At 45.9% G+C, this 25768-nt stretch overlaps 1 protein-coding gene across 1 annotated transcript in view; it reads left to right on the top strand.

The window, feature by feature from the left end:
- The window catches only part of LMF1 (lipase maturation factor 1), a 705094-nt gene that overhangs the window by 121696 nt on the left and 557630 nt on the right, over window positions 1-25768 (top strand). The window contains exon 2 of the mRNA XM_086940536.1: window positions 11569-11634. Coding sequence (XP_086796662.1) covers window positions 11569-11634 — 66 coding nt within the window. The remainder of the gene's footprint in view (window positions 1-11568; window positions 11635-25768) is intronic.

Here is a 25768-nt window from a genome sequence, read left to right as displayed (position 1 = left end):
TATCAGTGTTTCCGCCAAATTTATAAGGGCTTTTATGAATGATTTTAACAATTATGAAATCTAGTATTCCCTTAATATAATGTTGGTGTTTTTTATATATTGTAAATACTGCTCTTGCATTGAAACTAAACCTGTTTACTATGTCTATTACTCTGCATTTTGAAACCACCAATCATGTTTCACTATTAGTTGCAATTGCACTTTAAATAGTTTGTGTCCCTCCCTTAACGTCATGTGATCAAGGCCTCTGAGGAGGCCGAAACGTTATGCTGGTGGGGATTCTCGAAATTTAAATAAATATTTATTCACCTCAGCCTGGGTCGACTTTCGTTTCTGGACCGGTGGTACCTGGTGGGTACGCTGGTCCGTGTGGGACGAGTGTGAGTTGTATGTATATGTATATATATATATATATTCGCCAGAAGAGCATTATTTTGTTTTGCAAATAACGTTGGCACTGCTTGATGAATCTTCATGAAATTTTCAAAACTTTTACTTTAGTTTGTTCAGCTGCTGTGTTGAAAGTTTCGGGGTAATCTGTCAGACGTGGACAAGAAAAAAGGAGGGTACCAAAACGAGTTTTCCCCATTAATTTATCCATATGGATTTTGAACACAACTACAGCCCGAACCCCTGAACGGAAATACACCAAATTTGGCAGAAAGCTAGCTGTTGGTCCAGAAAGTATGCTTTTTGTGTGATTTAGTGTAAATCCATTCACTAGTTTTAGAGATATTTAAGGTTAACAAAAAATAGATATCTGGGGATGCGGATCTTTGCAGTGGACTCGCCAATTAACAGTCCTCATGAAGAAATTTGATTGAATGGCAACACTTCAATCAGGAAATGTTGGCAGCCATCTTGGGACTGCTTGAAGCAGAGTCCGACAAAACAATTTAAAAATAAAGAAAAGGGGACAGAGTAGGAACACCATGGCCCCCCAGATACGGTGAGGGGGGTCAAAAGCATTTTTAAAATTCACTTTTGCTGCAAGTTTGTGGGTGTATCCGCAGCAAACAAAATTTAAAACACACGCGGGCTCCCAAGTCTTTTTCAGGAAGCCCCCAGGTGGGCCAAATCCCAGGGACAGTGTTTTTTAATTATATGAGGGGTGCCCATGCGGCCACCAGCGCCCCCGGACTGCCACCTCCTTGGGGCAAACAATAGTAAAATAATGTGGGGTCCATACGCCCCCCTGCAGCCCTGGGAGCCGCCACCTCCCCGGGGCTAATACTAATGAAATTGGGGGCCTTGCGGACCCCCCTGCCCTGGAGGCCACACCTCCCTGAGGCCTGGAGGCCCTCTAATAAAATAATTTTATTAAAATGGGAGGGGGGCCCCTTGGCCTTCCTCCCGGGCCATTCTCGGCCCAGTGGACCTTCCCCCCTGCAGGCCCTAAATCAAGAAAGGAAGGGGGCCGCCCCCCTCATGGAGCCATACATGTGCCCTAGTGACTGCCACCCCCATGACCGGCTCCTGCTATGTCCCGGGGTGCCCATCCCCGGGACATTGCTGTTGTCTATGGCTTGGTAGGAGCTTTACTGCTCCAGACAAGCCATAGCAACCTGTACTCCGCTTCTAGCAAATGAGAGCATAAAAATGCTCTTGCTTGCCAGAAGAAGAGCACAATTGCTTTGACAGAGAGGGAGTTGAGTGTTAGCAGCTCCCTTTCTGTTAAAGCAATGCCGGGAGGCGGAGAGCTGGTAAGGACTATGGGGGCCTTGAGGCTCCCCGCAAGGTCACAAAATAAAGTAACCGGGTGCCCTGGATCAGCCCGCCCCCTTTCACCACCAAGCTGCTAACGCACCTCCTAGCGCACAACTGGTTGGGGGTGAAGTCCCTTTGGTTGCTGAGGGTCCTCAGTGGCCAACAAGCCCTCCTGTTACCTCTAGTAAGTTCCACACAGTGAGATTCACTGTACCTCACACTACTCTACTATGCACCACTGCACTCTTCAACACTGCACTCCACACCACTCCATGACACTCTATTCCACCCTACTCTGCAACACTACATTTTATGCGACTGCACTCTACGCCAATGCATTCTACACCACTTTACTCAAAATCAATGCACTCTACACCGATCCACTCTGCACCAAATCACTCCGTGCCACTATACTCTACACCATTGTACTCTACGTCACTATAGTCTACTCTGCCACTGCATTCTGCACCACTCTATTCTACTCTGCATCACTGCACTCTACGGCACTTTATTTTACTTTGCACCCACTGTACTCTACACCACTGCTCTCTACACCACTATATTCTGCACCACTGCCGTCTATGTCAATGCACTCCACATCATTCTGCTACACACTACTGCAATCTATGATAGTATACTCTGCAACACTCCATTATCTGCCGCTCTACGCCACTGCACTCTACACCCATGTACTCTAAACCACTCTGATCTATTCTGCACTCTGACACTCTACTCTATGCCACTGAACTCTACACCACTGCACTCTACACACATCTACTCCAAACCACTCTGATCTACTCTGCACTCTGACACTCTACTCTATGCCACTGAACTCTACACCACTGCACTCTACACCCATGTACTCTAAACCACTCTGATCTATTCTGCACTCTGACACTCTACTCTATGCCACTGAACTCTACACCACTGCACTCTACACACATCTACTCCAAACCACTCTGATCTACTCTGCACTCTGACACTCTACTCTATGCCACTGAACTCTACACCACTGCACTCTACACACATCTACTCTAAACCACTCTGATCTACTCTGCACTCTGACACTCTACTCTATGCCACTGAACTCTACACCACTGCACTCTACACACATCTACTCCAAACCACTCTGATCTACTCTGCACTCTGACACTCTACTCTATGCCACTGAACTCTACACCACTGCACTCTACACACATCTACTCTAAACCACTCTGATCTACTCTGCACTCTGACACTCTACTCTATGCCACTGAGCTCTACACCGCTGCACTCTACACACATCTACTCCAAACCACTCTGATCTACTCTGCACTCTGACACTCTACTCTATGCCACTGAGCTCTACACCGCTGCACTCTACACACATCTACTCCAAACCACTCTGATCTACTCTGCACTCTGACACTCTACTCTATGCCAGTGCACTCTACACCACTGCACTCTACACACATCTACTCTAAACTACTCTGATCTACTCTGCACTCTGACACTCTACTCTATGCCAGTGCACTCTGCACCACTTCACTTTACTCTGAAACAGTCTCACTGCTCTGAGGATTGTTCCCATTCCATCAGGTGAAGTGGATCTTTTTCACCTTCATGCTCTTCCCTTTCCTCGCCCTCCTCTCCTCTTTCTATGCATACTTCTCCGGCTCCCTAGCTGTGCAGAGTAAGATGACAGGTAATGGGTTGTGAAAAGACCAGCGAAGGGAGAGAGGAGATGGGGAGGAAGAGATAGAGATTAGGTATAGAGAGGTGAGGTGGGGAGAGCCAGGAATAGGTCCAAAAAGGTAGAAAAAAGGGTGAGGTAGGTGAGGGAGAGGCACCGGGCGGCAAACTTGGTTTAGCTACCACTGGGTCTCGGTGTGCACAAATTGACTGAATTACGCATTCCCTTTGTCTCTTCTTTTTCCTCATTCTCTATTAACTCTCATCTCTCTCTCCCCTTCTCTCTCATACAGACCTGTCACTCTCTTTCTGTCCCTTTCTCTTGCTTTGATTTTCTCACTGTAGGTGTTTTCCTTTTCTCATTCTCCACCGCTCTCGTCGAGTCTCTATATTTCTAGCTCAATACTTTGCCTACGTCAGAGATGTGGGACAACTGGAAAGGATGCTTCAAAAGACAACCTTAATGGATGAGACCATTTACCGAATTAATGATACACAATGTATTCTTTTTTGAAGGAAAAAAAGCCCTTATCTTTCTAAACGATTTCTGCCGGCTGTTGTGAGTAGGCAGATGCCACTCTGCCATGCTTTAAACCCGCCTGGAGCCATCCTGCCAGGCCCAGGAAAGCATCCAGTGTGATGGATGAGCAGTCGGGGTGGAGGGTGCGAGAGGGACGGACAGGTGTCCAGGTGAGGCCTTCGATTGAATGAAGATAGCCGCTTTGTTAGGGGTACTGATGATGATGGATGGGCAGGCAGGTGGGGAGTGGAGAGCTGATAATCTGAAATAAACTCACTGGAAGATTGACAGCAGTAGCCACAGGGCAAGGCAGCTGAGGCAGGCGGAAAGACAGAACATGAGGAACACTAAGGCAGACAGACAGCCAGGCAAAGACAGATTGACAGACACAGACAGGGTCAGAGGAGACGGTTAGGCCCATTCCTAGACAGTGAAACAGGCAGACAGCCGGACATAGGCAAAGGAACGTGGACCGCCGGCAAGATGGCTCAGTGAGTTAAACACTCAGCATTTAGAAATACAGTGAGCTGAATGTCACGAGTTGAATCCCGCAAGGCCGAGTCCAGCCTTCGTCCTTCCGGGGTCGATACACTTGCTTTGGTCAAAAGCAACACCCGTTATTTACACCGCTTTGAATGCACGTGGTGCTGGGTGAAGGGCTATGAAATTACTTGTTTTAAATATATTTAAAGTCGGCCAGTAAGAAGTAAGAGACTAGTATCGGTTGCAAAACTAGCACAGTACAAAGGAAAGGCCGGTAAAATGTTTTTAGAGAAAACTGCTCTTCGCTTTGCAGTATCAGCCGTCAGTGTCTGGGTGAGTAACGACAGGGGGACAGAGTCACCCCTCTGAGGGAAAAGTGTGAAGTGAAGCTGGGATTTTGAGTGGCACTCCGCTGTGGCGCACCAGGGGTATCTTCGACCCTAATGCAAGAGTGGAAAATGCCCCCACCCCGCCACCAGCTGGGAAATTAAATACAGGTATTACTCGGGTGCATAAAGCCTCTGACGCCTCCCGAACCCCGGTGCCACTGCACCTGCTGCACTATTTATAGCTACGGCCCGACTCTCCTCCCTAACTGTATTTGTGGCACCCTTCAGAGGCTCTGTTAACACACGCATTTGAAACCTCCCCCAACCTCTCCCCACAAGTGAGCAGCTGACCTCTGACCCCGTGCCCAGACAGAAGGAAGCCTGGCCCCGCCATGGCCCCTGACTTGTTAAGCGTCCCCCACCTGTGATATTGTGATGCTAATCGGCGCGCTGTAACCCTGGCTTCAAAGCAGCGCAGGGCGACCCTGTACCTCCAGGCTGCGAGGCCCCCACGGCCAGGTGTCCTCTGATAGCGGGCCTCTCTTCGAGGGGGGCTTTGTTATGCAGACGGACGATGCGATCTTTGTCACGAGCCCAGCGACTGAAACTTCATCTCTTGGTCAGAAGGGGAAGGGACGTCGGCAGCTCCTGATGGCTGCACATCACCGACCCTTCCTGGACCAGGTCTGTCATTAGAGCTGGGCCCCTCTCATTACAGCTGCGCGCGCCCGCCCCTTCCGGGCCGCGAGGCACACACCGAGAAGGGATGCACTTAATGGTAATTGTAACAGGTGCAGGTGTCATGGCTGACAGGCCCAGAAGGTCGCACGTCACGACATCGAGGTCGATAATACTGACCGCACAAATATCAACTTTGCATGTCAAGTTAACCAGGTACCGGAATTAAATGTATATTTACCTTAAGTTGACTACAGTACAAGCCGACGTGCTGGTCAGTATTAAAACCTCGATATTACGAGCCCTCCACCCTCCAGGAAAGAACAAACTTTATTATCAAGCTCTCTTGGTTCGTGACGTGAAGCCGAGGCATGCTGTCAGAGCTGGGAATGTAGGTGTCATTGGTGCAGCAGGGGCAGTGATGCCCGGGCCTGTGGGTGTGAGAGTCTCACGGAAGCACAGTATTTTACTTCCCAATCGGAAGCCAATTTCCCTTGCTTGCCTTCTGTCCTATGCCCCCCTCGCTACTCCACTAAGGGCACTGCAGTGTCGATGGATCGATTTTCAGAATTGGGAAGAGGTGAGCGAGCTAACAAATGGACAGGGAGAGTGTAGCAAATAATGTTCTTGAATCCAGTAAGTAAAAATAGGTTTGATTTATTGTAGATTAATCCAAGTTAAGTTAACAATAAAATGATCCATAGATGTAATAATAAAAACCCCACCAGGAGCAGATCTTCTCTCGCTCAGCCTGCCTGCCATCAACTGCCTCTACATAGAGCAGTCAGGTACCAAACTTTCCAAGGTGTCATCATACATTCTACCAGATGCAGAGGCTAAGCAAGGGGAAAATCTATGAAAGTGAAAAGCAAGAAATAAGCAAGATGTAACAGAGAGCCCAGCCAAGGGTCTGGCTCGGATCTTAGAGCCTGTGCGAGCCGAGCCCTGAAAATACTTGCTATGTAAATAATACAACACACGTCATGTAAAATATGATAAAGTCTCTTCAAAGTTCTAAAAGGTGAATTTCTTTACATGTGGATGGTTTGACATTAATAGGGCACACAGCACTGCTGTGAGAAGTACTTATTAAAATGGATAGTTTTATACAGCTGGTAGTCTGAACTCACATATTTTGAAAGTGCTTTCAGTGGCGATAATGAAGGAAAAAGAGTTTCGGTAAAATAAAATATTTGCCTAAGATCACATAATTTAAGTGGGTAAGTCACAATTTATATAGGTAATCTGGTTTTATCTGGTTTTATTTTGTAGACATCAGCCAGTAAATGTTTATCTATTTGTCTTCCCTTATGTTAAGGCTTTGTTTTTTACCTCTTAGTACATTTTCCTGCAGTGTTTTAAATATTTTGTGAACTTGAACTGAAGGTATTGGAGCAATTTACATGAGCACCAGTTACATTGCACGAGGTCACATGCGTTGTTTATGGGCACGTGGAGATTAACAGCTAGATTCATCAAGCATTTTTGCGAGCGCAAACGGTGCGAATCGCTAAATTCGGCCGTTTGTGCCCGCAAAAATAGCATTTGGAATTGATCAATGGGTCATGAACTCGCAATTTGAAAAATCGCAAATAATTGCGATTTTTCAAATTGCAATCGCATTTAAGGAATCTCAATTTGAGATTCCTTAAATGCTATTCATGAACCTTTGAAAAATTGTGAATTCGCTATTTTTTGCCGCTATTTACCGCGAAGTCTGACTTCGTGGTAAATAGCGAAAACTGAGAAAAATGCACTTTTGTGCATTTTTCTAAGTTGTATGTTACACACACACACGTCCTTTGGACATGTGTGTGCCCAACACCTGTTTCTATTTGCATTTAAGGGGTGCTACAGGGTGTCCTTTGGACACCCCTGGCACCCTTTAAATCGCTATCTTATTTGCGATTAGGAAATTGCTAATCGCAAATAAGGAATAACTCCCCATTCATTCCTATGGGCCTTTAGGAATGAATGGGGAGTTATTCCTTATTTGCGATTAGCAATTTGCTAATCGAAAATAAGGAAGCTGTAGGAATCGCAATTTATTTTGCGATTCCTACATGAATCCCGTTTTGCAAGTCCCAAATAGCGATTCCTTAATAATCGCTCTTAAGGACTCGCAAAACGGGACAATGATGAATCTGGCTGTAAGTGATTTGTCCAGAATCTCAGGGTGTTGATGCCAAGGCTCAAACCAGGTTCTGAGTTTCATAGTCTGCAGCTCTGGTCACATCCTGGGCAGAGGACATTTAATTTTATGCCATCACATTTAGAACAGACGGAGTCATAACTGGAGTGGTGTGGTGTTCCCTGGCATTGCAAGAAAGCTATTGTGGAGGAACATCTTTCCAGATTGAGCCTGGCATCTGGAGAGTATTCATAAGGCGAGGAATCAGCATAAAGTATAAATCAGAAATCACTGAAAATGGAGGCACCAGAAGTAAGCTGCCAGCAGTGGCTTCAATGTTGCACCCGTCCTCCATATTCTCCACTTTCACATGTATGTCCACGCTGCCCATATCTTTCAGAATCTTCAGTGGCATCTGGCACCACACACAGGGCCTAATTAAAATGGCGGTTGGACAAGCGTCTGACAGCTATCACAGCAGACGTGGGACCGCGTGACAAGTAGTCGGAGGTCCCACCCGCCATATTAGGATGCAAATGCCATTTAGGCTGTTGGAAACATCCCTTTTTCTATTGCGGCTTGTGCTGTGGCCCATGCTCAATGTGTCACTGGAACCAAGCTGTACCCAGCTGACGAGCCTATGACTAGGGCAAAACCGGTCTACGGTTGCTTGTGTTCTGGTCCCAAGGGGACCTGGCTTTGCAGTTCGGACTGGACTGTTACCATGAGGAACAGGGTCAAGGCTGATTTGCATACAACTGGGTCCAAATTGAGGTGGCATGGTGAACAAAAGAACAATGAGTTGGAATGCTATCCGAGCGATTGCCAGTGGTTAGACTTATAGCAGGCAGCCTCCCATCACCTTTTGTGTATTTCAAGCACTATTAATGGACATGTTTTTCAATGGAGAAGAGCATTTCGGGGAGAAGCACTGTTTCTCAGACACATTGTAGGCCTTCTAAAGCTCTTCCTTCTGGAGGGCACTCTGGGTCAGGGGCTGCAGACCTTCTCTGCTGGGTTTGGATGGTGTCCCCAGATGTCCAGGATGGCTAATTTCATCTGCTGATACTCCCTGCTCATTGCCGTTTCCTCTGATTCACAGCGGTGTCCCAGCACTACCAGTCAGACCCCCCAGGATTTTGCACCCTGGGATGGCACATTTTGTGGCAATAGAGGCAAGATTTGCTATCCCAAACCCCAAAATTTGCAGTATTTCTGCGCCGGGCAGAACATGTGCTTGTCACAAAAAGACCCCTCTGTCACTACTGGGGACTCTGACAGTCCCTTTCTGTGACCTGGCAGAGTGTGCAGCAGCAGCACACCTCGAAAAAGGAGGGTGTCTGATGCCAGAGTGTCTATTTCTAAATTTGAAAACATCAGCCAGACACTATTCCTAAGGTAGCCAGGTGAGCAGGGGCAAATGGAGTGGCGGGTACACTGGAGACTCGGCAGTCGGAGGGCAATGAGAGCGAGGAGAGGGGGCGATCCATAGACCAAAGTCCTCATTATAACTGTTTGATTTTTCCCGTCAGTAGCATGAGCATCGGTTGGCTTGAGGGTGATATTGGCCTTCACTGAAGGCTCTGACGCCGGTTGCTCATTGGGCTGCTGATGGTCCGGAGCTTTGTTGTGGACGAGATTGATTTCCGATGCCCTCTTCATGTATGTTTGCTTTGTTGTTGGTATTGTTTTTAATCAGCTAATAGCTATGTCACGCAATGATTATCCGAAGAGCCTGGTTTATTCAATTTATTGTTCGTAAATAAATGTGGCTATGGCCTTTACATCCATTGGTTGTGTCCTCACTTAAGGCTGTTATAGTCCTCTGCCCCAGCTCTGTTTTGGTGGCAGAAACTATAGTTAGATGCCTACAGGTAAAAGAATCCTTAGCAATTATGCAGAAAGATAACAATAGTGATGCAGTCACTGCCTCTCCCAGCAGAGAGCATTGTACACATTTTACACATATTTAACCCCTTCACTGCGGCAGCTATTCCGTCGCAGTGCTAAGGGGGCGGGGCGGTCGCGCGACGGTCCATGCTGGTGACGGAACCGATCTGTCACCAGCCGCGGTTGCGCTGTGCTCATGACGGAGCGGTTCCGTCACGGCCCCGCCCACTCAATGAAACGCTCAGCGCAGGCGCGGAATCCGCGCGGCGCAGGCGTGCCGAGCGGGCCGTGACGGAACCGCTCCGTTCACAGCACAGCGCGACCGCGGCTGATGACGGAGTGGTTCCGTCACCAGCAGGGGAGGGGTTAATGGTTATCCTGAGCACTCTGGAACACAACCCTTATCCCCATTAGTTCTATGAAAAGCTTCCTTGCATAGCCTATGAGGAAGTACAACCCAGCCATTAAAAGTAGAATTTCCCCATTATCTCAATCTTTTATTGCATGTCGAAGTGATTGAGGTCAATAATATCGACCTGGACATTTATTGATTACAGAATATCAACTTGCAACAATTTTTGATCCGTGGGATGGTCTTCATCCATGCCTTAGGCTCACTACACGAGGTATAGGTGGGTGAGAAGACTGATTAAGATTGAACCTACCGTTGTAGAAGTTAGGCTACGGCCCGTTGTATGTGGACTTTGAATAACCAGTAATGTATGCTCATGTTTTGGTCCATGCCATTACCGGAACGTTGCTTTTGAAAAAAGTCAATAAAGATATATTAAAAAAAAAAACTAGCAACAATTTGTGAAGGTAAGCATACACAGGGAAGTGTAAATTTACTGTTCTTAACTCCACTTCTAGTCACCACGAAGCGAGGTTTTTATCCTATATTGCAGAGTTGATATAAATGCAGATCAACATTAAAAACTCCACATGTTGATAGAGCACCCCTCCCAGTTTTGGCCATTACTTGACTTCTGGATCAAACAGCGGCCAATCACCGCCATTACGTTGTGGATTCATGAGATTTTGGAGAACGCGGGAACTGTGATTTGTGACCTACATGAGGATCTGAGCATATTTTATTTTCTGTTTTTCATGACCTCAAGCCAATTTGTGTTCAGTGTCCTGCGGGCAGGGGCCATAGATCCTTGTGTAGTTCAATTGAAAACAAAACTCTAAAGTATCTAGCAAATATATAAATTCCAATCCACAATAGAGAATGTAGGACCTTATTTAGAGTTTGAAGGGAACTGAAAACCTTCCAGTTTTTAAAGAAACTCTAAATATGGAGTGGACTCCACTGGCCTAATTTTCTCCACAATGCTATCCATACCTATGGAGGAGGCAATTCAGCCGGAGGGTTCTAATTAATATGTCTAGTTTCCTCCAGAAATTTTAGCATTTTCCGATCCCTCCAAATTTTAATTAAGGCTGTCATAAAACCTAAGTGGCTGATGAGCATAGGTACACAACTCAAGCCTCAGTTCTTCCCCACATGATGTAATCATATAATTGTTTCTTAATTTTCTATAGAATTCGTTTGCAGCACATTTATAGTGAGATCACATATTTCTTTTGTCATTGACTGTGGGTGTGTCTGTGTGTTTGTTTCCCAGACTCCTGCATTGTGCACAGTGTGCCAGAGACACGAGATCAGGACTTTAGAACTAGACACAACACCCCGGATGTGGCATTATCTGTCATGTTTACACAACACTGTTGTAACAGCGCCCCTTTTCTCTTTTACACCTCCCCTTCACCCCAGCACCTCTTTCCTTGTAGCTTGTCACTTTGTTTGCCCTCATTGAGGGAATGTGATCGCCTGTATACTCCAAGGGAATGGAAGCTTGCACCCTTGTGTATATGCTTTATCATATATGTGTGTGTGCACTGCTGTCGCCTATGCTCTACCTGTTTTATGTATGTGAGGGATGCTTGACCAGCTGATCCACATGCGATACGTGTTCTCTGTATCTTACTGCTGGAGAAAATATTTTCGGTGTCCGAAAGACAAAACGACTGCAATTTTCAATATTTGTACTGAACATGCCGCAGCTCTCAACAGAAAGACAAATGTGAAAAGTGGTTTGCTGAACAGGTCTTCAGCTGGAGCAAAACTCAATGTTTTCTCCCGTTACTCATTGCAGGGGGTGAATAAACTGGCCGGAGATGCCTGTTGGAGGAACCTCACCTGCATGGACCACCATTATGAGGTAAGACGTATGGGACCATTTCCTCCAGTTTGCCCCTAGAAGCCGTGCTTTAAGTGTGCAAGCCACCCTCCACTTTTCAACAAACAGTATCAACCCTTCTAAGCAGGGCTGTTCGACAGACAGGGCTAACACTTCTCCAAAGGAAGCAGGAACTAGAAGGCCAATAACACCCACACTTTTGTTTTTTTGTCATTCCCATCACTAATTGAAAATAGGTTTTAATTTCCAATTGATTATGATTGGGTTTGTGCCTCTAAATGGTTAAGCGGCATCCAAAGCTTTACAGCTATGAGGATTGACTCCTGTTGGGAAGCAATTGGTGGTAGAAGGCACGGTGCATTTTACAATGTACATAGTCTGCTAAAGGTAACACAATATCAGCTCCAAAAAACCTCTCCTATGTTTCTACTTTGAACTGTACCCTATGTCCATTTTATCCCTAGAGGTTACAGGCTTCACTTGGGCCATATTCTTTCTGTGTTATTTTGGTGAGACCTCTTTGGCACTTTACACCCCTGAGGGAGGACGGAAAGCGCTGGAATGGTTGGGGAGGGCAGGAGAGATGACAGCGCATGGGAGAGAAGAAAAAAAGAGTAAAGATAGTCACTAAGGAAGGCATCTTGTGCATGGCATGATCTTCTCCTAAATAGTGGTATCTCCCCGGATGAAGTGGTAGTGGACAGACAGACGCCTCTCTTGGTCACTCTTGGACATCTCAAGGGCAGAGAGAGGGATGTAATGTGGCAGGAGAAGGGATGAGGTCCAGTTAAGGCTACTGTGTGCTCTTGAGTTGAAGGGTAGCACACTTTAGGTTTGGTGGATTGCCCTCGGGGTCTCCCTTCCTCTTGATGGGGGCAGCCCTTAGGACCTGCTCTGTTGTTTGTTGTACTTTGGAGCCCTCAGGCTTGTGAGTGCCCCTTGGACTCAGACTTGGGATCTTTCAGTTGATTTTTAGCTGCTTGCTGGTTCCTCCTTCCTTATGGGCCAATGGAGGGAGCATTGTCAGAGGATCTCTTCTGTGGTGTTCTTCCTGATGCGCCCTAACGGTAGCCTTACATTGACCTAATTATTGTTTTTTGTGACTGGTTGATTTGCTAAAAGCATTCAAGTTGCAATTGCTTGTTTATAAAATTGAGGTTTCTAGTTGTTGCTGGATGTGCTTTCGTGCAGGAGTTAGTATGGATTTCCGCTCTGCTCCAGACATCTTCATGGGGTTGTCAGTTGAGGGTTGCTTAAAAGGGCTGTGGGCCTTCAGATGAGAGGGCACCATTCTCGACCTTCCATCCCTCTGGTGAACCTCCCACCTCTCTCGAACACAACACTCACTGGCTGACATATTGGGTTCCAAGCCCCTCTATCTGTCTCTCGCCACAAATTTCCAAAGGCACTAATTCGACTTTTAAAGCTTGGAAAAACGTTTCTTTACCCCTTGCGAACCATGGTCCAATCTCCAGCCTTAACTCCCACTACTTGATAGGCTTGTGCTGGCCAAAGTGTTTCCTGATTCTGATGTGGACCTCTGCAGATCTAGGCCCTCCAGCTGCTCTCATCTCCTCCTTCTCTTACCCATGTCACCGACACAGCACAGTGGACGGGAAATGCCCTTTCTACTCCAAAAATGGGGCAAACATGTATTTGTCATAGACTTCTGTAAAAGTGGCACGTCATCTCTTTTATTCTATTCTCATTAAAAGGAACAGAAAAATGGTGCAAAACTAGTTTGCTCTCATTTTTCGATTTCACATGGACTTGAAACTGTGCAACGAAGACTTTTTTGAAGAGTAGCAAAGGCTACAGAAAATTTAATTCACTGCATCTTCCGTGATTGGTGTATTTGTCTCAACAGTACATTACAGTACTGAAATTCAAAATGTACCAGAGAGATTTGAGCCACCGTTTACTCTTGTACTAAAGATGGAAAGATTACTCATAGCTACGCTGAGGGACTTTTGTTTTACGCATTTGATGTAAGATTACACAAAACTGTAGACTAAGAGGCATACCGACGATTATAAAATAATTTTCGGTGTTTCTGAAAGAAGAGCAAAGATGCAGCCTGTGGTCAGTTAGAGAGGTAAATGTGCATACACGGGTATAAGCAGTCACACACGCGTGCACAGACATACATGGATGTGCACTGCAGGCATACACACTCACTTAAACACAAACAAAGAGACAAACAAAGCTGCATGCACGGATGCACACACTTCCACCAGTGGCGGCTGGCAGGGGGCTGGGAAAAAATAAAACTTACCTGCTGGTGTCGTCGCCAGCTGTCGCAAGTCACCGCCTCTCCTCCGCAGGTCAGGAACAAGAAGCACCCAGGTTTCCAGACACCGCTGACCAATCAAGATGCTGCTGATAGCAGCGTCCTGATTGGTCTGAGCGCCGTGGTTTGGGGCTCAGAGAGAGAGTGGAAGCTCTGGGCATGCTCTCCACGCAGGCTGTAATGCAGCCTGGATGGCGAACACGCACAGTGCGCATGAATGTATGGCCGGCCGGCGAAGAGACGCAGCCACCTCTCCTTCCTGTGACGCGGGGAGCCCAGCCCCGCCCTAACCTGGCGTTGCGGCAACTGTAATACAAAAAATACAATGATAATAACACTCCGTTATTTTTCCTTTTTTCTTTCGCACTGCTTTAAAGCAGTGGGGTGACCCAGTCAGGGTCGGATTGGGATCACAATTCGGCCCGGGCACTGATGAAAAAAGTGGCCCACATTCAAGAGGCGTGGCCCATATTTAAGGGGCGTGGCCCACATTCAAGGGGCGTGCTCTTTCATGAAACACCATTTGCACAGACAAGGAATGAAAGTGGGAGGATACTGTTCTTGCACGCGACACAGGGCCAAGGTGACAATGGCCTACATGCTGAGCAACTAAAAAAAATAGCAAGGCCCCTTTTTGTCACAAAATTATTCCAGCCCTCCAGCACAGGAGTACCTGAAAAGCAGCAAAGCCCCTGCTATTACTAACCTACTCAGCCCTCCCCAGACCTTCAGCTCAGGAGCACACGAACAGAGGTAAGGCCCCTGCAATTAGTAAATTAATCAACCCTCCAGGCCTTGGGAAAATGTCCTGGCAGGGGAGCACAAAACACAGCTTTCTGGGTCATCCAAGGTAGCCAGGTAGCCAGGGGGGAGGCTGAGGTGAAGCTGGTGCATGGGAAGTGCCTTCCCAGTGTGTTCTGGCAGTTTGAGTATTTACCATTTACTGTAGTATTACCCTTGTACCTGTGTATGGTACATTTTTGTAACTTGCACAAGTCACTTTTCTCTTGTAACACACTGTTTGCTACCTCGCACTTTTGTTTGCTTTAGATACTTGCACAAGTGCCACCATTGCCTACGTAACGTTTGTTCTTGTGCTGGAGTGTCTGCCATTAATTGCAGTATTATACCTCTACTTGTATTTTGTACGCTTTTGTAACCTGCACACATATCTCTCTTTCCTCCTGTAATGTATCGTTTGCTCCTCTTGTATTTTGTTTGCTCACTATTGTCACTTTTGATTCATGTAACTTAACGTTTGCTTTTGTAATGTGTCCACTTATAATGTTCTCCTCATGTATCATTGCTGTTCCTAGTGTGAAGCGCTCTGACACCTTCGGGTAAAGTCTGCGCTATATAAAATCGCATAAATACATAAATAAAACAAAAAAATTCCAAAGATCACCAGGCCCCCACAGCAAGACCCATTCTTCCTCGCCCACTATGCCCTGAATGTGAAGGGCTGTGGGCGAGGTGTTAAGACTAACACCGTTTCTGGGCTGCATGGGCGCCAGGGGGCCGAGGTGCAAATGGCTCAAAGGCCTGAGAAACACCTGGCCCCCAGGGACGCCGATTATTGCAAACAATCACCCCTCCCCAGCCCAGCCTCAGCTTGATTGCTTGGCAGGGTAGGGGTGAAGGAGAGCCCACAGCTGACAATCGCTGTCTGGCCGCATAGCGAGGCTGCTTTCGATTTCTCAGTCTCTGTCTCCGTGCACTCTGTGGGCCGTTTTTTTTCCTCCCCTTTCCTAGTCCACTCTCTGTGGACTGGGACAGGGGAGAAAAAAACCGGCCCACAGAGGGCACTGAGGCACCGGCCCTTCGGCCCATTCCCGAATGCCCGCCTTGCCAATCCGACCCTGGTGACCCTCCTCCACCTTAGCGGAGGAGCCGCCAATGACTTCCACACATATACATGCATAGATACACACGGCATATACGTACACATGGATACACACCCAAGTACTAATACACACTAGACCACACAAGAAAACACTCAAATGTTGGTGAAAAAACACACACCGAAAGACACGTACATTCAAGTATGGAAACACACACACATACAAACTCACATAGAAAGAGAAAGACACAAGGATACACAGGTACACACAACCATGCACACATTGATGAACACACGCAACCACACAGTGATACACAAAAGAATACCCTGAAACCGACACTTCAAAACCAATTAGTCCACATAGAAAACAAGCACTGGTAAAATCAATAGGTCTCGCCTCTGTGAGAGCTACTGGCTTTACCAATATATTTTACCCATGTTGTAGAGCAGCGTGGCACCTGTGCAGCACAGCTAAAAGTTATTTTGAAAAAAAAACTCTTTTTTTTACCTTCCAGTGTCATAGCACTTTCATAGTACTTAAAAAAAAACTTTTAGCCACGCTGCACAGCTGCTCTGCAACATGGCTAAAAGACACCAGCGCAGTGTAAGCCAAGCTGCGGCCATGTTTTGGCACCCCATTTGCTGCCCAAGTTGGCAGCAAAATCCACACTGCCCGCTTCAACCGTTAATAGGCTGGCATCCTGGCTTGACTGAACTAATGTGTGCCAAACCATTGTGCCATTAGAGTTCTCAAGGAATGATCATCAGATCCTGATGTCTTGTCTTATTTCAGCTGATGAGAAGGTTCTTTGGTGCTTCTCCATAATCCCCACCATTGCCTGAGTTACGGATCGCGACAGCCCAAACTTGTCCTTGAGTCTAATTAAAGAAGGCAGTGAACTTTTATTCCTCCAGGAGCCCCTGGGGCCCAGGAAGAGGAAATCATCCTGGTAATAGATAATGAAAGTGGTTCCAGACACCTAAGAGACCTTAGGTGTCCTGAAAGGAGCAGAACTGCTCAAAGTAGGCGTAAGATACTGAGCACCCCACGGGCATGCATCTGTCATAAAAGAGGTTACCCTCAAATTGAAAACCTAGCAGATGTAAGTCATCAGTATGAACTGGAACCAGATGAAATGCTGATTCCATGAATGGCATTGCAATTAGGGCACCCACCCAACTTCCTCAGCTTGGCATGGTCTCATATAGAGATGAATATGTTACCATGCATCACCCAGGCTCAATTGCATCATTGATTCACCAGTCCCTGGGGCGGATAGGTTGTGTATGAATCTGATCTCACCAGGGTCCTTTTTCAGAACCTTTCCTAGAGGTAAACAAACAAAGTCCTCAAAGTAAAAGTTGGTAAACGCAGAGGCGTCGTGAACCTCCTGTTTTAGCAGCTACATCGTGGGTGAAGTTCTTGATAGGCCTCTTCTGTTTGCAACTCTGCAGTGAGTTAGTGATAGGATGGACGAATGAATGAAAGCATAGATACAAGGATGCATAAGTTATAGAGAAGATGAATGAATGAAAGGATGGATGAGTGAAAGAGGGGGTGGATGATGGATAAAAGTTAAGACGGATAAATACGTGAAATAATGGATGGATGAATGGAAGGGAGGGTGGATGGGTGGATGAAAGGGTGGATGGATAAATGAGTGAAAGGGTGAATGGATGATGAGACAGAGTATTTATTTATTTATTTATTTTATTTATTTATTTATAGAGTTTTGTATAGCGCGGACAAGACCCGTGGGTATCAGAGCGCTTAACAGGGAAAAGAGTTCCAGGTATACATTATAGTAACAGTAATAACAACAACAACAAATAGATATGAGGTAGAGGGTAATATACCGTAAGGACATGATTAGATATATAGTTACTAGTGTCTGTGCAATTAGCATTAGGTGACGCACGAGGTTTAGCTTGTGTCCTAGAACCAATAACAAGCTCGATGAGGTAGGGTTATATGGCCATCAAGTGCATATCAAGGATAAGATGGATTAGTAAATAGGGTGAGAAAGCCGTTACATATATTATATCTGTGAGATATAGTTATAAGTTCACAAACAAGTGAGGTAGTTATAGGTTCACAAAATACTAAGTAGCAATAACGTGTCTAGCCTCGGCTTGACCATGGAAATACAGTTCGATATCAGTTATTGATCCTCCAATTTTCATGCCGCGGACAACCCTCTGGTAGCGAAAATGATCATCCCAATAGTCCATCGGCTTCTTTAGGTAGGGTATTTACTCATCAAGTGGGACTTCAGTTCTCGTTTAAATGTTGCTGTATTTTGAATCTTCCTGAGGTTTGGCGGGAGTGAGTTCCAGATTCTGGGCGCAGCTCCTGAGAATGCTCTGTTGTAGGTCTTTTTCTTGTGGAAAAAGGCTGGTCGCAATAGTAACTCTTTTGTGCTTCTGGTAGGTCTGTTACCTCCTGATAGCTTAAGTTTCTTGGCTAGGTAACTAGGCGTGTTGTAATGGACCGCTTTATGAGTAATACAGGCCATCTTCATTTGAATTCTGGCCTCGTAAGGTAGCCAGTTTAGTGCTTTCAGGTGTGGAGATATGTGATCAAATTTCTTCGATCCCGTGATGAGTCTAGCCGCAGCGTTGAGGCAGGCTTTTAGTGGTGCTGTGGATGTTTTCGGAAGGCCAGATAATGTGGTGCAGCCGTATTCGATCCTCGAGATCACTAATGATTGGATAGCCAGTTTTAGATCCCTCACTGAGATAAAGGGTTTCAGTTTTCTTAAGTAATTCAGGTGGAAGCGGGCGCTCTTGGCCATTGAGTTAATGTGTTGTTTCATGTCGAGGTTTTCATCTAGCGTGATTCCTAGTGATTTAGCTGAGTTAACTAGGGTCGGGGTGCAATTTAGCGACGTCACCAGTTTAGTCCATTCCTTAACTTCAGATTGGATCCTTGTCGGTGAGATTAGAAGGAATTCGGTTTTCTGGGTGTTTAGTTTCAAATGGTTCGTTGTTAACCATCTCAGGGCTCTCTTTAATGTCTCGTTTATTCGGTCAATGTCCTCAAGGGAGGTGATCTTCATGTATATTTGCGTGTCATCTGCATACATATGATAGGATATCTGAGATTTTTGAAGGATCTCTGTGAGAGGTTCAACATACAAGTTGAATAGATCAGGGGATAGCGTTGAGCCTTGTGGGACCCCGATTATGTTGGGTGTCGGGGAAGATATTACTTGGTTAACCTGGAATCGCTGAGTCCTGTTCTGTAGGAAAGAGTTGAACCATTTCAGCACATTTCCGGACAAGCCCATCCTATCTTGTAGCCTGGTCATTAGTATTTCGTGCTTTACCGTGTCAAATGCTGATGACAGGTCTAGGAGGATCAGTAGGCATGTTTGATTTCGGTCTAGAGCCTGAAGGGCATCATCAACGATATGCAGAATCGCAGTCTCAGTACTGTGCCCTGTTCTGAAACCTGACTGGCAATCATCTAGCAGCGAGAACTTGGTGATGTGTTGGCTTAGTTGGCCCTGCACACATTTCTCAATGACCTTGGCCAGTAGAGGGATGTTAGTCACTGGTCGATAGTTGTTTAGGTCTGTTGCATCAGCTGTCGGTTTTTTGATGATGGGTGCTACCTGCCCTGTTTTTAGGCAGTCAGGAAGGATCCCTTGCGCAAGTGAGGCATTTATTATCTCGGTCCAAATTGGAACTAGCGTGTGGCTGATTTCTCTTACACATTTTCCCGGTAGAGGGTCTTGATAGTGGTTGTTAGGTCTCATTTCGGCCAGCGTTTTGGCGATCTTTACTTGGTCGTATAATTCGAATGTGTCCCAGTTGGCCTTGTTTTTTGTTTGAAGACCCTCTGTTGCCGCATTGGTCTCATATATCGATGGAGGAGGGGTCATAAGGTTGGCTGCTGCGTTTGTGAGTTCAACATCAAGCATTTTCGATTTTTCTGTGAAAAATGATGAGAATTCCTCGCAGCTTATGGGGATTTTTGTGTTCTCTCGAACCGTTTTGGCTAGTTTATTTGATTGTTGTTTTAAGATCTCGAAGAGTTTTCGTGGTCTATTTCTGGCATTGTCCAGTTCAGCTCTGATAAATTCTTTTTTGGAGTTGATTATCTTTTTGTTGTAATCTTTTCTTGTTTTTCTGAGCGCTCTCAGCTCGGGTGAGGCGGGATGTTGTCTCCATTTCCTTTCGGCCATTCTCAATTTGCGCCTGTCCTCGTTCAGTGACTCACTAAACCAAGGATTTTTTGGCTTCTCTGAGCAGTTTTTCAGTTTTTGGGGCATGGTGTCATTAACGATATTACCGATCACCGTTGTGTAGTGATCGGTCAGCGCATTGACATTTTGCTTATTAATGGGAGGCTTCAGGTCTTTCTCACACCTTTCAACCAGTAGTTCAATATTAGCCTCTTTTGTGTCTCGGATCAGTTTCTTGAGCTTGCGTGGTTGAACGGTCTTTCCCTTTTTCATTGTAGGTATCGTGAATGTTATGATGTGATGGTCGGACCAATCACATGGTTCTATAGCGAGGATTGATGTCTCTGTATTTCTTGAAATAATCCAGTCTAAGGTCGCTCCTTGTGTGTGAGTGGGTTGGTTGCATGCTTGTGTAAGTTTTAGCTCACAAAGGAAGTCTTTAAGCGAGTTGACCAGCTTGTCATTGTCGTCGTTCCAGTGGAGGTTAAAGTCGCCTAGGAAAATGTTATTGGCCTCCGAGTTAGAGTTGGTCGTTATGATCTCTATCAATTGCTCTGAAAACTTTGCGTTGTCTCCTGGTGGATGGTAAAATGCATGCAAGTTGCAACTTTGATTATTTGGTGATCTCACATTAATACCAAGGTATTCACAGGATTCTAGGGGGTCAGACTGGAATTCACGGACCTCGATCTCTGAACGATGAATGCACGCTATGCCTCCTCCTACATTCAATGGTCTGTCTAACCTGACGATGTTATATTGTGGTGGTATTAGGAGATCCATGGTAGGCGATGATGATTCATTGAGCCATGTTTCGGTGAGGATGGCCAAATCAATTTCATTGTTGATGATATAGGCAGCTATGTCTGATGCATGTTTCGTCGCTGAGCGACAGTTAAGAAGTAGGCACTTCAGGGGTTTCTGTGAATTAAAGAGTTTTACACTATCAGATTCGGCTGCCGTGAGCTGAATATGTTGTAGATTTTGGTGAATTGCTTTCCGGTCATTCCTTCTGGAAGTTCTGTTAGAGTCGATGGGTACAGTTTTGATATTCTCCTCTCTCCCAAGGGCAATTTGTTCGGTTTGTTCATAGGATCGGAGTAAGGCCGAAGCTTCTTCATTAGACAAGGGCTTGGTCCTGTTAGGTCTGTTGGGTCTGAGTACGAGATTCTGGATGTGTGAGACCTTGGTGTGCGTACTTATCGCCATCTCCCAGATTCTTCCAATTATCTGTGATATTTTCCTCGAATTTTGTGCCAGGTTTCCTACGAGTTTCTGGAGTTCCTTGACTTCTTTCTGTGTTCGGGATGAATTCCATGAATGATCTGTTCTAGTTGCCATAGATTTTTTCTTGGTATCCTTGGTCTGGTTACGAATTCTGGGTCTATTGGCGGTGTCCTCATTACTTCCTGTATTAGGGGATGTAAGGGGTGTTTTTGTGAGTATGACTCTATGGGACTCGTGTCTCGTATTCGAGGGAGGATGTGAAAGGTCGATGTTATCTGCCCTGTTTCTTCCGTTAGCTTCATGGAGGGACTCGTTTGGAGTTGAGGTGCATTCCTCATGCGCGGTCGAGTTGTGCGTTAGCGGCAGCTGTACTTTCCTTGGTGCCTGGTAATTCTCTTTGATTTCAAGGTTAGAAGATGTCGCAATCCTTTCTATCTCAGTCTCAGGTATTACCCTCGTGTTGTCGGAGAGATCTCTAGTGTTAGAGGCTTGGTTGTTCCTGACGACCGATTGACTGGTGACTCTAGTGTTGGATTCAATGTATTCAGGTGCGGCATCTGGTGGTGTCATGTTTTGTTGGTGGTTTGGTCTTTCTGTGTATTTCTTTAAGTTATGGAAGGTTGTCTCAAATTTCTCGAGTTCTCTGTTGGCTGCTTGTATCAGCACTATTCCCGTTTTATACATGGTAATGCATAATTCTGTCTCACTTCTTTTCGTAAGTGAGGTTGTTATTTTTGTTCCATATGGTATATTTTTTATAGTTTTGGTGAACAGCAATTTTGTAATGGCGTTGCGCCATTTAGCTGTTTTGTCTGTGTAGAATATAAGGTCATTCATCATGATGCCTTTAACTCTATCAAAGTATGGGTCAGAGAACAGCATGTCTGGGTTTTTTCTCAGCGTATTGTGTTTGAATTTTTTGGCCGCATTTTTGGATAAGGTTGAAGGGTATTCTATGCTTTTTGCATTGGACATTATCGAACCTATGTTTCTTCCGTCCATTTCCGCTTCACATTGAGGGTTTGCAGAGGTCTGTTGATTATATTATACTGAGAGGTTCCCTATTGACTATGTTGTGCTGAGATGTACTGAGTAGTTCCCGGCCAGTGTTTCCTAGAGGATATAGAAATCGAGTAACTCAGTGCTATTATTACGCAGTGGCAGGTAAAACTTCTTCTATAGTTTAGTTCGCTCTTATTATTATACCCTTGTAGACGTGGACGATATAGAAGTTGAGAGTGACTTCCAGATTACTATTTCATAGTGGATCCCCAGATTAATTGGTCTGTATTAATTATGGTATCTTATTTTCATCTGTTCTTTGTAATTTTTGATGCCCTCAATACTATTTAATTAATTAATTAATTAATAAACTATCCCGAAATTTAAAAACTGGTTGTCAGGAGATAAATCGCAAGTGTCTGATGTTAACCGAGTCTGTCCCTGAGGTTTCTTGAGAGGGTTTAATATCTGTTCTCTCTAGAAGTTGTTTAATTCCTTTTTCCTTTTCCTAGCCTCTTTTCTCTTTCCACTCCTTAGCTTGGATGGTCCTTGTAACTTTTCAGTATATATTGGCTGAGTACTGGGAAGTCTCTTAGTTCTTGCTTCTCATTGGTCCTTTGGTAGTTTAGTCGGTTAGGTGGGTTCTGGGTGGTCTCCTTTCTCTTGCTCCAGGCGCCAGTCCTATTTCCCTTGTTTTCTTAATTGGTCCTTTCTCACTTTCCTGACTGATCGGAGGGATATCTTCCTTCCCTGTCTCCAGCCGCCAGTCCTATTACACTGTCTGTGCCTCCAGGTTGGTGGTAGGAGGGTTTAGATGGGGTAGCGTGGAATGTGCGTCCTAAGCGGCCGCCATTTTAAGGTCAGGCGGGCCGCTTCTCGTTCCTTAATCCTGCTCAGCAGTAGCAGTATCCTCCCGTTTTCCCCTGCCTGTATTCCGGGGAGTTGCTGTCAACGGGGAGTTATCATCTGGTGGGGCCGCTCTGAGGGTGTGGACGTTCCTACCTCTCGCGTCGGCAACCGAGATTTCCCAGCTCCGCCCTCCGCTCTGGTCACTCCATGTTCACAGGCACCGGAGCCGACGTCGATTGCTCCCAGCGTCTTCAGACCCGCTCACAGCCGAGAGAATGACCGCCGTGGATTCTCCGCGCTCGCTCCGCATCTGGTGGTCCGCCCGAATCAGGGTCCGACGTCCGAGGAGTTCATCGATGAGGGTCAGCCTTGTCCACTGACCAGGTACAGCAGTCTTTCCCACGTCTTGCGTTTGCTGTGTTTGCTGTGATTGTGCGTTAGCTCTGGGTCATCAGCAATGGTTCAGCTTCGTTCCGCTTTGTTCTGGGTTGTTGGATGCATGAGTGAGTATGGATGCATGAGTGAGTGAAAGTATGGATGGCTAAGTGAAAGGGTAGATGGATAGGTAGAGTAGCAGGGTGGATGGATGGACGAAGTGAAAGGGTAGATAGATGGGTGAGAGAAAGGATGGATGGATGAGTAAAAGGATGGATGCTGGACTTCATGAACCCCCAACTTTAGCAGCTATAGAAGGGGTGAAGTTCTTGATGGGCCTCTTCTGTCTGCAACTCTGCAGGCAAAGGATCATAAATAACTGAACGGGTGAGTGGGTGTGTGAGTGAGTGGAAGAATGGGTGGATGAATGAAAGGATGTAGGTAATGATGGATGAGTAAAAGAGAGGGTGGATGGATGTATAAAAGGTTGGATGGATGGATAAGTGAAAGAATGGATGGATGAATAAAAGGGAGGGTGGGTGGATGAGTGAAAGGGTGAATGGATGATGAGAGAAAGTAAGGATGCATGAGTGAGTGAAAGTATGTATAGTTAAGTGAAAGGGGGAGGGATGGGGGGAGTAGCAGGGTGGATGGATGGATGAAAGGAAAGTGTGAATAGATGGGTGAGCCTAAGGATGGATGAACAGATGAATAAAAAATGGATGCTGGACTTCATGAACTCCCAACTTTAGCAGCTATAGAAGGGGTGAAGTTCTTGATGGGCCTCTTCTGTCTGCACCTTGCCAGGCAAAAGTGAGTGTGTGGAAGGAATGGTGGATGGATGTGAGTGAAAAGGTGGATGGGTAGATGGATAAATGAATTAAAGGATGGATGTGTGAAAGAGTGGATGGGTGAGTGAGTGAAAGTGAGGGTGGGTGGATGGATGGATGAGAGAAAGAATGGATAGATGACTGAAAGGGAGGGTGGGTGGGTGGGTGTATTGATGGAGGGATGGATGAGCGGATGGATGATGAGAGAAATAATTGATGTATGAATGAAAGTATGGATGCATGGGATGGATGAAAGGGAGGATGGATGGATGGAGTAAAAGGATGGATGGATTCGGTCTTTATCATCCATATATATTCAATGCACATATATGGATTTAGGTATAGAAAATCTATACCTACTCACATGACGATATTTTTGCCGTTGAAAATTTGGCTATGAAATTAAGGCCTGGACACACAGAGGGTAAGTGTAGTTCTTCCCACTCCAAAAAATAAGAATAAAACATAAAATAGAGGGCAGACTTGCCAAATGATTGCTACTTCCTTAGCTTGTAGGTTTTGTTTTTTGGTGTTTTGCATTTGTTTTCCTTTTATTGTTCGCAGGTTGACACTCTGAGATGGAGGCCTCTTGATGGGGTAACTCATCCCTTGGCTGGAACTCCCAGTTATCCTGGGCTCCCAGTTATCCTGGGCTCCCAGTTGGGGGGCGTCTTCCTGCCCTGTGGTTTCTTGCTGGCCTCCACCTCACTGATCCTCCTCTGATTGAGATCACGGCAGAGGGCCCTGGTGGGATCCAGCCCCCACCCCTCAGCCCCCTGAGACTTCGTGTCTGTGACCCACTGGGTGCTGATGACTCTGCGAGCAATTAAACACCCATCCCTTAGAAATGGCCTCTTTGTGGGGAGGAGAGCTATCAGTCTGTGCCAAGAGTGATGTCTCTGCTCTGGTGACTGAGTCACTAACCAGACCAAGACAAGGTCCAGCGCTGGCAGAAGCTTCAGTGGCCTTCTCCAGTTAGGAATTAATAGGAGTTGAAAGGGCTTCATCAGATAGGAAAATGTGGCCTGTGACACATTCAGGTACTTTTACAGGGGAGACTGGGGGTTGGTGCCCAGGTGCTGAATTTGAAGTGAGTGTCTATTACATTCGAATGTTGTGAGCTAAATCATACATTGATCTATTTATTCATTGAGCCCTTAACCCCTTGATTCCTCCTTTAATTCAGTTACTTTTCCTTTCTTCATTCGTTCATTATCATTTGTAAAATATTCATCTCCTTCGCCCAGCACACAGTCGTCGTGTTGTCATCATTGTATGTTTTGTGATCAGGGCACTGCAAGCCACTCTGGAAGAATATTTAGTGCAGGCATTTCTAGAATAACAAAGTCCCTAAACTGGGAGCGCTGGCAAGGATTTGCCCCTGTATCAATATTGTGGTTCGTGGAATACACCACAAAGGGGCTTGGCCTTCTTCCACAGTGAGCAGCTCGGGCTGTGTGCCTTTTACTTCCATGGTCTTGCTTAAGATTGCATGCCAGCTGTCCTCAGGTGCAGGGGTGTTTTTAGGGGAGTCGCCCTATCCTCATCTTTG

Source organism: Lissotriton vulgaris, chromosome 10 (assembly GCF_964263255.1).
Source record: "Lissotriton vulgaris chromosome 10, aLisVul1.2, whole genome shotgun sequence".
Taxonomy (NCBI): Eukaryota; Metazoa; Chordata; class Amphibia; order Caudata; family Salamandridae; genus Lissotriton; species Lissotriton vulgaris.
Note: the sequence above shows the minus strand (reverse complement) of the source record. Positions and strands in the feature narration are given on the sequence as shown.